This window comes from Euleptes europaea, chromosome 9, assembly GCF_029931775.1.
Source record: "Euleptes europaea isolate rEulEur1 chromosome 9, rEulEur1.hap1, whole genome shotgun sequence".
Classification (NCBI taxonomy): Eukaryota; Metazoa; Chordata; class Lepidosauria; order Squamata; family Sphaerodactylidae; genus Euleptes; species Euleptes europaea.
In genome coordinates this window covers 70,869,044-70,882,256 of record NC_079320.1, presented here as the reverse complement: position 1 = coordinate 70,882,256, position 13,213 = coordinate 70,869,044, and the positions used below count along the sequence as shown (strand labels likewise).

Below are 13,213 nucleotides of genomic sequence, written 5' to 3'. Positions count from 1 at the left end.
TTGGAAGAACAGGATAATAACGTAGTAGGTAATCACTTCACTACTCACTGCTGAATGTACCATTTGCTTCCACTGACAGTTCTCAACTGGGGATGGTCTCAAAGGTACTATGCAAGTCTTGTTCGGGCAGTTTGATCTGTGATAGGGGATTGAAACAGGTGTGGGTGAATTCACCTTGAGCCATTTCTCATTGAGACTGTAAAAGAAAACTGAAACTAATGTCATGAGGACGCCGAAAAGACCCAGATCCTGGATTCCAAATACATTGTTTTGAAAGCTATTTTGGAGATAATTTGGTGCTTTCTAATTATCCTGGAATACTAAAGGAGGGGAGAAAGGTTTTCTAGCAATCTTAAGAAAATGCAGTATCTCAAAGATACCGGGTGGCTACCCAAAAGCACATAGACTGCAGCCTCAGATCCCAGGGGGTGCAGCTTGATGCTGACCACAGACAACGGGTTCCACACCCCTTGAAAACTAGCCTTAACCGCCTTAGGCAGTTAAATGCAGAGATGCACGGCAGTCCTCCCTCCCCCCCCACACATGTCCATGTGCATGCGCACACATATACTATCACTCCCTCCACCTTCCTCCACTCTTATGCTTTGTTCCTAAAGGGAATTCTCACCAGTGAGCACCCTGTATCCCCCCCCCCCCTAACATTCCCTCTCTAGGTCTATTCAACACTCATCTCATATTAGCTGCCTATTTCAATGATATCTTTTAACAATTGATTGCGGAGAAGGTAAAATTAGACTAAAAGAAAGGCAAGGGCTGACTTTTGCTTTTTATTATCAACAATCAGTTTAATGGTACACTCTTGGAAAACTATATGCACATGTAGAAATATTTTCCCCTTTTAAATAGAAGCATTCATTTTAACCACATATAAATAAATCTGAAAATCCTGGAACATAATTTATGACTGATGTTCACAAACATATTCACAAAGGGAAAAGAATTAAAAAAAAAAAGACAACATGCACCTGATAACCAAAGAAGATATCATTGCATGAAACTGGCCCCTCTCTAAACGCAAAAGGTTTGAACCAGTGAGATCCCCGGTTCTCTGTAAAGACACACCATAAAGTCTACAATGAGGAAAAAACATTCTTTATACGTCTAACTAGAGTAGACAATTTTGTATCAATATTAACACTATACAATTGAATCACAGAACACAGCTGTAGAAAGACACAGAAAAGAACTTCAAAGCATACCAGTGTCGACATAACTAATACCTAGATTCTTGTGCCTTTTAAAATTAAAAATTTAAACCCTAACAAGGAAGGTCTAAACATGGCATGGGCAATGTTATCCATTCATCGGCAAAGATGGGAAGTCCTCTGTGGACATTTTTGGACAGAGAGACAGGTTCCCCTCCTGTAAACGGTCTCCCTGCACGTTAAATACACAATTACGGTAGGTTTGCAGGAACAGCAATAGAAGAAGGGAAAGGGGAAAAAGGGGGCATAAATGAAAAAAAAATCAGATCAGCGCTACTAACCAGAGGATGGGCTATGCTTAACAGGCAGGACCAATTCATGTTGTCACTTTGCAAGGCTGGTCCACCGGCTCCATCACCCCACATGGAGTCATCACTAGATGACAACGTAATCTGCGGCAGCAGGTGAGTTAGGCAGAGAGACTGCACTGGAACAGGTGGGCAGTCTGTTGGTAGTGGGTCTCCTGTCGCTCGCGTGCATATGCAGGTCACGAAAGGGCACTGTGATCACCAAGCGACAGACGTGCACAGTGCCCGCTAGGCTCAAATTGTTCAGCAAGGGCATAAACCAGGTCAGATTAGGTTTGCTACCCCTAACTTTCCCAGGGTAGGTTGAGCCACGGGCAGATGAAACTGGGCACTACTTGTTGACAGCGCTATTGTGAAAAGTACCCTCCGCACTGGATTAAGAGCAAGCAGTATAAAAACACCAAATTGAAGAGGTCTCTTTAAAAGTCTCCAAAAGGATTCTGAAACACTTCAGAATGTGCCCTAGCATCTAGGAAGCCCAACCCGTTTAGATTCCATAAACCTGTATCTTTTGTCAAGGGCAGGATAAAATCTAGCTTCCAAACGCCATAACTTTTAAGGAATCTCCATGCTCTGTATATTCCAGCCAAGATATTAAATCTGATGCCAAGGTAAAAAAAAAAAAGAGAGTGTATGGCAGGGGTCGGGGTCTGCCACTATACTTCCCAGGTAATGAAAGACAACTGATGCAACAACAAGGTAACAGAGTCGGTATCTGATTTGCAAACGCAGAAGGCCGTAAACCTTTCTCTGGTGGAAAAATATGCACTCTCCGCATGTTCAGGAGCACGTTCTTCCAGGCGCAGTCATGGAAAACAAGGGTGGCCAGATGATGAGGAGCGGCGCCCGCTAAGGAGGTGAGCCGGCAGTACCAAACCCCCCAAGGTGTGCTGGCAAGAACCAAGACGAAGGGAGGGCTTGTAAACTGGTGTGGAGAATCAAGAGGCGGGGAAGGGGTCGGGTTGCCAGGTCCCTCTTCGCCACCGGCAGGAGGTTTTCCGGGCCTGAGGAGGGCGGGGTTTGGGGAGGGGAGGGACTTGGATGCCGTAGAGTCCAATTGCCAAAGCGGTGATATTCTCCAGGTGAACTGACCTTGATTGGCTGGAGATCAGTTGGAATAGCAGGAGATCTCCAGCTAGTCCCTGGAGGTTGGCAACCCTGGGCAGAGGGCCCCAGTCGCAAGGAAGCCGGCCTTAAGAGACAACCTGGGAAAGAGGCGAGGAGGGGAAGAGACAAAAATTGCCCCGCAGCAGCAACCCGGGCAGGAGGCGGACACTTTCCTCCCGGCCCTTGCCTGCAAAGGGGCGGGAGGCGAGCCGAGCTGCAGGGGAGGGGGGGGATACACACGTGTCGTTTGCACGGGTCTTCGGAGGGAAGGGAGGGTGCTTTTCCCCCCTTCCTCCGCGTCGGAGGGCAGGCCAGAGAAAGCTCCCCGCCGCGCCTGGCCCAAGGGAGTCCCGCGCGGCGCGTCCCTGCCGGGAGGGGTGTGTGGCTGCGCCGGCCCCGGGTTCAAAACATGCCGCCCTTGACCAAGGTGCCTTTGGTGCCGTTGGGTCTCTGCAGCGACGAGAGGACGCTGGCGAAGGGCCCGCCTAAGGAATCCGGGATGGACGTGATGGGCCCCGGCCCGGGGGCCCAGCCCGGCCCGGGCCCCGCCGCCACCGCCGCCGCCGCCAGCCCGCCGGGCCCCGACGGCCCGCCTTTGCCCGCCGCCGCCTCCGGCCCGGGACCCCCCACGCCGCCCACCCCCGACGGGCTGGGGCCGCCGCAGCTGGGCGCCGGGTTGGGGGTGGGGCCGCCCGTGCTGTCCGGGTCGGTGCTCTTCGCCTCCTTCGCCTCCTCGTCCCGCGACGCCTCCGCCTTCTTGCCCGACGGGCCGCTCTTGGCCGCCGCCGCCGCCGCCGCCGCCGCCCGCTCCTGCTTGCGGAACTTCGCCCGACGGTTCTGGAACCACACCTGGGCGCGGGGCGGGGGGGGGAGAAGGGGGCACAGGTGGAGGGGCGGCCGGGGACTCGGACAGCCCCCCCCCGGAGGGAGGGAGGGAGGGGCGGCCAGAGCCCCCCCCCCCGCCTCCCACTCAACCACACAGGAAAAACACACCTCGTCTTAATTCAGCAGAGAAACTTCAGATAAGAATCTGACGAAGTGAGCTGTGGCTCACGAAAGCTCCTACCCTGCCAGGAAATATTCTTAGTCAAAAAGGGCCAGAGTCCAGTAGCACCTTAAAGACTAACAAAAATATTTTCTGGTAGGGTAGGAGCTTTCGTGAGCCACAGCTCACTTCTTCAGAAAATATTCTTGTTAGTCTTTAAGGTGCTGCTGGACTCTTGCCCTTTTCTACTATCTGAAGAAGTGAGCTGTGGCTCACGAAAGCTCACACCCTGCCAGAAAATATTCTTAGTCAAAAAGGGCAAGAGTCCAGTAGCACCTTAAAGACTAACAAAAATATTTTCTGGTAGGGTAGGAGCTTTCGTGAACGACAGCTCACTTCTTCAGAAAATATTTCTGTTAGTCTTTCAGGTGCTGCTGGACTCTTGCTCTTTTCTACTATCTGAAGAAGTGAGCTGTGGCTCACGAAAGCTCACACCCTGCCAGAAAATATTCTTGTTAGTACAAAAGGGCAAGAGTCCAGCAGCACCTTAAAGACTATCTGAAGAAGTGAGCTGTGGCTCACGAAAGCTCCTACCCTGCCAGAAAATATTCCTGTTAGTCTTTCAGGTGCTGCTGGACTCTTGCTCTTTTCTACTATCTGAAGAAGTGAGCTGTGGCTCACGAAAGCTCACACCCTGCCAGAAAATATTCTTGTTAGTACAAAAGGGCAAGAGTCCAGTAGCACCTTAAAGACTATCTGAAGAAGTGAGCTGTGGCTCACGAAAGCTCACACCCTGCCAGAAAATATTCTTGTTAGTACAAAAGGGCAAGAGTCCAGCAGCACCTTAAAGACTATCTGAAGAAGTGAGCTGTGGCTCACGAAAGCTCCTACCCTGCCAGAAAATATTCCTGTTAGTCTTTCAGGTGCTGCTGGACTCTTGCCCTTTTCTACTACTGCTGAATTACAGTTGATATTCAAACTAAAGTCAATGCATTTACCTGGGCTGAATAAAGACCTTACATTCATGGCTCATTGCGTGTGTTAAGTGCCGTCAAGTCGCTTCCGACTCATGGCGACCCTATGAATGAAAGTCCTCCAAAGTGTCCTATCTTTGACAGCCTTGCTCAGGTCTTGCAAATTGAAGGCTGTGGCTTCCTTTATTGAGTCCGTCCCTCTTGTAGGGTCTTCCTCTTTTCCTGCTGCCCTCAACGTTTCCTAGCATGACTCTTGTCGTCTCAAGGCTCATTACCAATGCCGATTTCTCCACACCCATCTCTCCCCTGGACATCACAGACTCTTCTGCATACCACACCTAATCCCATTACGCCTGCTATTCACATTTACATACTGTTAACATTTACATACTAATGCTTGTCTGAATTCACTCTCCTCTACTTAAAGACAGATGGATTCACATTCTAGCTGTATCTGAAGAAGTGAGCTGTGGCTCACGAAAGCTCATACCCTGCCAGAAAATATTTTTGTTAGTCTTTAAGGTGCTACTGGACTCTTGCTCTTTTCTACTGTCTGAAGAAGTGAGCTGTGGTTAACGAAAGCTCATACCCTGCCAGAAAATATTCTTGTTAGTCTTTAAGGTGCTACTGGACTCTTGCCCTTTTCTACTACTGCAGACAGACTAACACGGCTACCCACTGTGAATTATCTCATTTTAAAACATTCCTTAACTGCAAAAAAATAAAGCACTGATAGCAGGAACCAGCGAGCAGCCTTGCAGGACCAGAGCCCAGGGATATTAATATAAATTCAATATATAAATCAGTGGTTCGCAGCCTTTTTTTTTTGGCCATGCCCCGCCTAAGCATCTCTAAAATCCTGATGCCCACCGGGTATGAGCAAGCAAGCAGTCTTTCAGGACATGTATCCGGGAATATTAATACAAAAGTATAAGATATATAAATTGTGTCATCTTTTAATCTTAAATAGAAAAATAGATTTTGTTTTGAAACATTCCTTAACTGCCCGGGAATATTAATATAATTTCAATATATAAATCAGTGGTTCGCAGCCTTTTTTTGGGCCATGCCCCACCTAAGCATCTCTAAAATCCTGATGCCCACCTGGGTATGAGCAAGCAAGCAGTCTTTCAGGACATGTATCCGGGAATATTAATACAAAAGTATAAGATATATAAATTGTGTCATCTTAAACAGAAAAATAGATTTCATTTTAAAACATTCCTTAACTGCCCAGGAATATTAATATAAATTCAATATATATTGAAATTATATTAATATTCCTGGGCACGGGTTGACTCTAGTCAACTCTATGCTCTCACCACTCCTCTCTATGAGCAGGCTTTCCCCCTCTCCATTGTCACCAGCTGACCGCCGTGTACATTCTGATTTTAATTTTAAAAATGTGTATGTCACAATATATATTTATATATGGTATATGAGGCCCCTAGAACCATAAGAAATGGGGGGGAAATCACTGTTAATAACTCTCGAATTGCCCCCCTTAAAAATCAAATGCCCCCCCCCCGTGGGGCTTGTGCCCCACGTTGGGAACCACTGATATAAATGATGTCGTCTTTTAATCTGAAAAAACAGATTTCGTTTTAAAGCGTTCCCTAACTGCAAGGGAAAAAAGCACACGCGCTGATAGCAGGAGCGAGCCAGCAGTCTTTCAGGACACCTAAGCATCTCTAAAATCCTGATGCCCACCGGGTATGAGCAAGCAAGCAGTCTTTCAGGACATGTATCCGGGAATATTAATACAAAAGTATAATATATATAAATTATGTCATCTTTTAAATTATGTCATCTTTTAATCTTAAATAGAAAAATAGATTTCGTTTTAAAACATTCCTTAACTGCAAAAAAAAAAAAAAAAGCACACGCACCCATTTACAAATGCCATATTAAGAATGTAGTGATAGAATCATAGAGTTGGAGGGGACCACCAGGGTCATCTAGTCCAACCCCCTGCACAATGCAGAAAACCCACAACCACCCCTCCACACCCCTAGCGACCCCCACTCCATGTCCAGAAGATGTCCAAGGAGTGGGTTTTTTAAAGATAGATGCTGAGGTGTGGAGAAATAAGGAGGATTACTTCTATAAACCCACGGATAATATATTTACTTTTCAACCAAGAGAGCTAGGCGTCTTAAATAATGTGTTCCCTTTAAAATGATTTTTTAAATTATTTTAGCAAATTTAGAAGGCGGGTAATGTGGCACCTTTTAGAAGGTTTGATATACTGTGTGTAAGGTTTTCTGTATATATGTTGCAATTCTTTTCTAATAAACATTTAAAAAAATTAAAAAGCACACACACTGATAGCAGGAGCAAGCAAGCAGTCTTAATGGTTAATCCAGCCCTGATATTACATATAAATTATGTAGTCTTTTAATCTTAAATTGTATCAAATGCAGCATTCTCCTGCCTGTGTTCCTCAGCACCTAATATAATAGGCATGCTCCTCTGATCTTGGAGAGAATAGGTATGCATCATGACTAGCACCTATTTTTACTAGTACCTATGAATAACACTCCTCCATGAACATAGCCACTCTCCTCTAAAAGCCTTCCAAGATGTCACCATATCCTAGGGCAGGGAGTTCCACAATTTAGCTACAGTTATTGTAAGGCTGAAAAAGCTGTGATAATTCTCCTGGCGGTACTTCCTGTTGCCTATAACCAATATCGGAAAATGATGTAATCTTTCTCAGCTCAGCCTTTCCATGCCTGGGCCTGGATGCATCTCTGTACATATGAGCAGCTTCCCTGCCAGCTCCTGGGCAGCATATTATTAAATCATTTATGGTGCAATCCTATGCAGAGTTATTCCAGTCTAACTCCAGGTTGAGTTTAGACTGAAGCTACCTTGCACAGGATTGTATTAGAGGATGCGTTAAGAAATGACCATTGCTAACGTTCACAATCATGATGTTGGAGCGCTAAAAGAAAAGCCCTTGATGGGGATTCCAATCCACACTGCTGCATAGTTATTCCAAATCAAAGAATCCTGTTCAAAAGGGAATGATGTGTAGGTTCCTGGACTACAGATCAATCATGTGGGTTATCTAGATTGAGGGTGTTCTCCTTATTTTAAGAATTCCGATTTAGAGTTCTAAAAGGCGAGTAGAAATCAAAGCATGAGAATTGCAGGCAAGCACAGCAAAATATTTGGTTCGGTAGTATAGGAATCCTAATTCTAGAATGAAGAAAAGGTCAACTGGCCCAGTCCTCTTCCCCCAAGGCTGTATACCCTTTGCATCACTTCCTTAGCCACTCCTGATGTGTCACATGTCGAGAACAAGCATGTGCAAAACAAACAGATGGCTCCAGCAAGTGAGCCAAACTATGTGTGCGCGCGGGTGATGCGTTAGCCTAATCTGACCTGGAGGGGAAACATAGTGTCCAAATAGGAGTAAGCAGCCCTGAAGCCTTAATTCCTGGCATGCTGACTTTTCCAGTGGCTACTCTGGAATCTCAAAGCTTTACACAATTGAAGAAGTGTGTGTATCTGAAGGAGTGAGCTTTGACTTATGAAAGCTCATACCCTGCCAGAAATTTCATCAGTCTTTAAGGTACTACTAGACTCTCAACAGTTATGCACAGGAGGTTTGCTGCTCTCTAGATGCACATTTTCCCCATCCGAATTCTCTGCATAGGGGCTCATTGTTGAGTTTTGAGAATTCGGATGGGGAAAATGTGCATCTAGAGAGCGGCAAATCCAAGGCAGAACCTCCCATGCATAAATCGCCTTGCACATTTCTGCTGCTAGGGACAGACTAACAGGGCCACCCATCCTGATCGTTACACAATTGGGTAAAGATACAGAAAGTGACCTCTTTGGTCGATGGCAAAACAGATGCCCACAGTAGGGGGATTAATAAGTATCTAGTAAAAACTGGCAAGAACGAGGCCATCTTGCGCCCAAACCGCCCTCTGCCTCCCAGATTCCCTCGGCTGGGTCTGGCCCCCCTAGCCTTGCGGGAGGCGCCGCTCGGCCTTTGGCGAGCCGCCAGGCAGGCGTCGGGGAGGGGGCCCTTCCTTACCTGGGACGCGGGCTTCGGTGAGGTCGATCTTGAGGGCCAGCTCCTCGCGGGTGTAGATGTCCGGGTAGTGGGTCTCGGCGAAGACCCGCTCCAGCTCCTTGAGCTGGGCGCTGGTGAAGGTGGTCCGGATGCGCCGCTGCTTCCTCTTCTCGTTCAGGCCGCCGTGGTCGGTGAAGAGCTTGTAGGGCACTGAGGACAGGGGTGGGGGGAGAGAGGGGCGCGGGGGCCGGTGAGTCCAGGGCCGCCCAGGGCCCAACCGGCCCGCGTTGGGGGGCGGGGGGGAGGCCGCTCCCGGGCCTTTGGCATCCCCCCAAAGACCTCTGCGCTGGCGATGCGCAAGGGCCCATTCGTGGCTCTGCTCCGGACAGAGGGGCAGCGGCACCTTTCCCGCCCCCCCTCCCAAATCAGAAAGGCGAAATGCACTTTGGAAGGGTCGAACCCACGAAGCTGCCTTGTGCTGAATCAGAGCATCCGTCCATCGAGGGCAGTATTGGCTGCTCTGACCGGCAGCGGCTCTCCAAGGTCTTTTGCATCGCCTACCGCCAGATCTTTTAACTGGAGACGCCGGGGGTCGAACCTGGGACCTTCCGCATGCCAAGCAGGCGCTCTACCACAGTCCTCAGGTCCCTTTCCCAGGGGTCGTTCGTTGCATCCGACGGCGCGCACCACACCCGAGCCGCGATTTTGTGCCAGCAAAGGCAGCGGATTTTTACGCCAAACGAGAATTTGGGATCTCCCGCGCATCTTGCAGGTGGGGGCAGTTTCACACAAGGGGGGGGGGGCCGCCGCGCAAGGTTTTGGGCGGCCTCCACGGTGCCCCGACCTCGTCCACCCCGACAGGGCAATCCGCCGCGGAGCGACCCCCGGCCTCCGCGGCGTGGCTCCGCTTCGGATTGCCCCGCGTGGGCGGAGAGGGTCCCGACGCGCCGCCAAACCCCGCTCGCTGTTGAACCCCGGAGCGCCTGTCTCCAAAAGCCTCGAGGGTGCGATCCCGCTGCCGTCGGATCCGCCGTCCCCCAAAGAGCTCGGGGCGTCGGCTGGAGCAGGGGGGCAGCCCCGGGCCGCCTCGACGGCCGTCCCTAGTGGCGCTGCCCTGGCCGGGGCCGGCCCGGTCCAGAGAGAGATGCTCAAAAGGAAAGAAAGGCCCCGACGGGCGGGCGAGGAGGGCGCAGCAGCCCTTCTCCCCGGCTGCCTCGTGCGCCGTCGAGGGGAGCTGGGTGCGGAGAGAGGGAGAGGAGGACGGAGGAGGAGGGGAAGACGGTGTCAGTAATGAGCTTTTCCTGCCGGCTGATTGAATTATTTCCCCGGCTTTTCCGTCTCCCTCGCGAAGTAAATAAATTATGCCGATCATTTTGGCAGCTTAAGATAATTTTGTTGGCGGTTTCGGGTGTGACTTCGGATCGTGTAACGGGGTAAGTGAATTACAACCCCCCTCTCTTCCTCTCCCTCCCCCCCCCACCCCTCCTTCTCTTCTCCCTTCCCCGCGATCGCTCCTAACGTGATAAATCCTTTCATTTGGGTAAGCAAATTTCGCGGGGGTAAAACCGGGGCCGCCCAGTGCCAGCAGCCGGGCCGCGGCGGCCGCTTCCCCCGCCCCGTCGAGGTCCTTACCTGCGGCGTAGGGGCTGCTCTGGTGGTCCCGCAGCGTGCCCAGGCTGCAGGATCCGGGCGTGAGCGAGGGGCAGCCGGACGTGGCCCCGAAGGAGGTCCGGATGGGGTTGTACTGGAAGCCGCCGGCCTGGCTGCACGAGCTGAAGTCCGCGTACGCCGACGCCAGGCTCGACGTGTCCATCCCGGCCATGCACGACTCGTAGGCGGAGGAATTGAGGTAAGAATATTCCATTTTATACATTGAAAAGGCTCGCGGCGGCTCGGCCGTCGGGGTGGGTGGCTGGGGGGGCCGGAGGGGGGGCGCCCGGCTGGCGGGGGGGGGGGGCAGAGACTGAGCCCGGGATCGGGGCTGGCGGTAGCGGAGAGGGGGGGGGTGGATCTGGCCGGGGGGGGGGCGGCGCAGGCAGAGGCAGGCCGGGCCAGGGAGAGATGCTCACCGCTCGGCTCGCCCCGCCAGAGTGGCCTCCCCGCTACCAGCCGAGCCGAGTTTTATGAAAAAAGGCCGCCGACGAGCATCCTAGCCCCAGGTCTCTAGAGCATACCGTCCTCATAATAAACTTGGCTCTTTCCACTTGGACAATAGCGAAGCGGTAGGTCTGATCGCGGGCGCTTTTTACATGACAATAACTCATCAGTCTATTGGGCTGGCAACTGGGGGGGGGGGAGAGAGAGCGAGGGGAGGGGGGAGAGAGAGAGGGAGGGGGAGAGGGCCGTCCAAGCTCCCTCTGGCTGATTCCTGCATCTCTAATTAGAATTTAATACACACCGTCGACGTCCCCGGTCTCCTGGTCCCGTCCGTCGTCCCCCCCCCCCCCACAAACCCAGCCCAGCCCAGCCGCCTCCCTGCCCCTTTAATTCAATCAGCCTCCTCGGAAAAGAATGAAAGTTGGGTGACGATTTTCCCTGATCCGATTTGCCCCGGCTTTTAAGACTCCCTTTAAACCGATGCCTACTAGGCCGTTTATGCACGGGAGGTCTTGCCTCGGATTTGCCACTCTTTAGATGCACACCCCCCCCCCAATCTGAATTCTCAAAACTTCGCAGGGGAGGTTTTGCCTTGGATTTGCCGCTCTCTAGAGGCTCATTTCCCCCCACCGAATTCTCAAAACTCTGCATGGGGGGCTTATTGTTGGCCCTTTCTGCAGGGGAGGCTTTTTCGTGGATTTGCTGCCTTCTAGATGCCCATTTCCCCCAACTGAATTCTCAAAACTCTGCACGGGGGCTTATTGTTGAGTTCTGAGAATTTGGATGGGGAAAATGTGCACCCAGAGAGCGGCCAAGTCCAAGGCAAACCCTCCCCTGCGTAAGAGAGCGAAATTGTGTGCTCTGTGGCGAATTTTTCTCTAACGCTTCGGGGCACCGCTGGGGGCTATGCATAAATGCCCCCCATGCAGAGTTTTGATAATTCGGATGGGGGAAATGTGGACCTTCGGGTTGGGAGGGCGGTGTAAAAATTCAATAAAATAAATAAATAAATCTAGAGAGCGGCAAATCCAAGGCAAAACCTCCCATGCATAGGAAGAAGGGTGGGGGGAGAAGAAGCCCGTGTGCCTGCGAGTCTCTTTCCAGCCCCCCCACTAATTAAAAAAAACCCCAACCCCTCTCCCTCCTCCAAGCGCTGGATGAAGGAGAGAAACCTTGATGTCATCGGGAAACCTGTTTTGTAAGAGCGTTACACGCTCAATTTCACCCCAAAGAGACCCCCGAGGAGCGTGAAATGGGATCAGGGGCGGGGAGGCTGGCAGGGTTCGGGCACCCTGCGAAATGGATCGGGGGGGGGGGGCAGAGGACGGGGAGACCCTGCGGGTTTCTCCGAAATACACCTGGGGCGGGGGAGGAGGACGGGCGGACCATCCCATCATCCAAAGAGGGCGCTTTTTAATTTTTTTACCCTCCCCCTTTTAAATAGCAGCATCTTTAAGGATCCTGGTTGTTGTTTTTTTTAAATCAACATCCAACGAGAAGATCCCTCCCACAATCAACATCTGGATTCTAAATCCCTGCAGCCATTGGACTCCGGCCTGGGGTTAAGACGCTGGTCGGTCCAAATGTAAGTTTATCCCCCCCCCCCAATAAATTTTATTCCCCTATGCGATGAGGGGCACCCATAGAAGAGGCGCGCGCTTCCACGCCTGGTCCCCAAACGCATTTTCCCACCCCTTTAGAAACAGCTGTCGTGGAAGAGGTTTCATCTAGTCCAGAACCCTCCCTTTGGCTTTTGCTTCTTTCCCGAAAATGATGGACACTTCGTTTCCCCCCCCCCTCCAGAAATAGACGCAGGGGAGGTTTGGCCTTGGATTCGCCGCTCTCTAGATGCACATTTTCCCCATCCGGATGCTCAAAACACAAACAATAAGCCCCCCCACCCATGCAGAGTTTTGAGAATTTGGATGGGGAAAATGTGCATCTAGAGAGCGGCGAATCCAAGGCCAAACCTCCCCTGCATAAGAGAACGAAATTGTGTGATTTGTGACGATTTTCCCTCTATCGCTTGGGTGCACAGCTCGGGGGCTGGCGAGGCGGCAGTTGGGTTCTCCCAAAGCGCCTCCCGCTTCTTGGCCGCGCTTCGAAACACGCTCCTACTATATTATTATTATTATTATTATTATTATTATTATTATTATTATTATTATTATTATTATTATTAATAATATTAATAATAATAATAATAGCTATTCTGCACCACACACACACACACCAATCCCGAGCTAACAACCTTTTTAAAAGAAAAATCCCCGGTTCCTTGTACGGTGGATGTCACCGAGCCGCGGTTTGCTATCGAAACGGACGGCAACCGGGGCTTCTTGGAGCTGCGTGCCTCCTTTCCCCGCCGCCCGCGCACCGCGCACGAAAGGCGTCGTCGTCCTCGTCTGGATTTCCTTTCCTTAACCTTCTCCCCCCCCCCTTTTACATCCGACCGGTGCAGAAAACGGCGAGAATTTTGCAATTCC

At 50.9% G+C, this 13,213-nt stretch overlaps 1 protein-coding gene across 1 annotated transcript; it reads right to left on the bottom strand.

The window, feature by feature from the left end:
* Positions 1-3,043: 3,043 nt before the first annotated feature.
* PHOX2B (paired like homeobox 2B) lies at positions 3,044-10,503 on the bottom strand. The gene is made up of 3 exons (XM_056855819.1): positions 10,263-10,503; positions 8,657-8,840; positions 3,044-3,494 (listed from the first exon to the last, which is right to left on the bottom strand). The coding sequence occupies exons 1-3, from the start codon at positions 10,501-10,503 to the stop codon at positions 3,044-3,046; spliced, it is 876 nt and encodes a 291-aa protein (XP_056711797.1).
* Between the last annotated feature and the right edge of the window lie 2,710 nt (positions 10,504-13,213).

What these genes read in the sequence shown, in the direction of transcription:
- PHOX2B (XM_056855819.1), bottom strand. Translation starts at nt 10,503, where the DNA reads ATGTATAAAATGGAATATTCTTACCTCAATTCCTCCGCCTACGAGTCG. An exon ending in GAGCAGCCCCTACGCCGCAG is followed by an intron (nt 8,841 to 10,262) that starts GTAAGGACCTCG and finishes CCCTGTCCTCAG; the next exon opens with TGCCCTACAAGCTCTTCACC. An exon ending in GACCTCACCGAAGCCCGCGT is followed by an intron (nt 3,495 to 8,656) that starts CCCAGGTAAGGA and finishes CCCGCCCCGCGC; the next exon opens with CCAGGTGTGGTTCCAGAACC.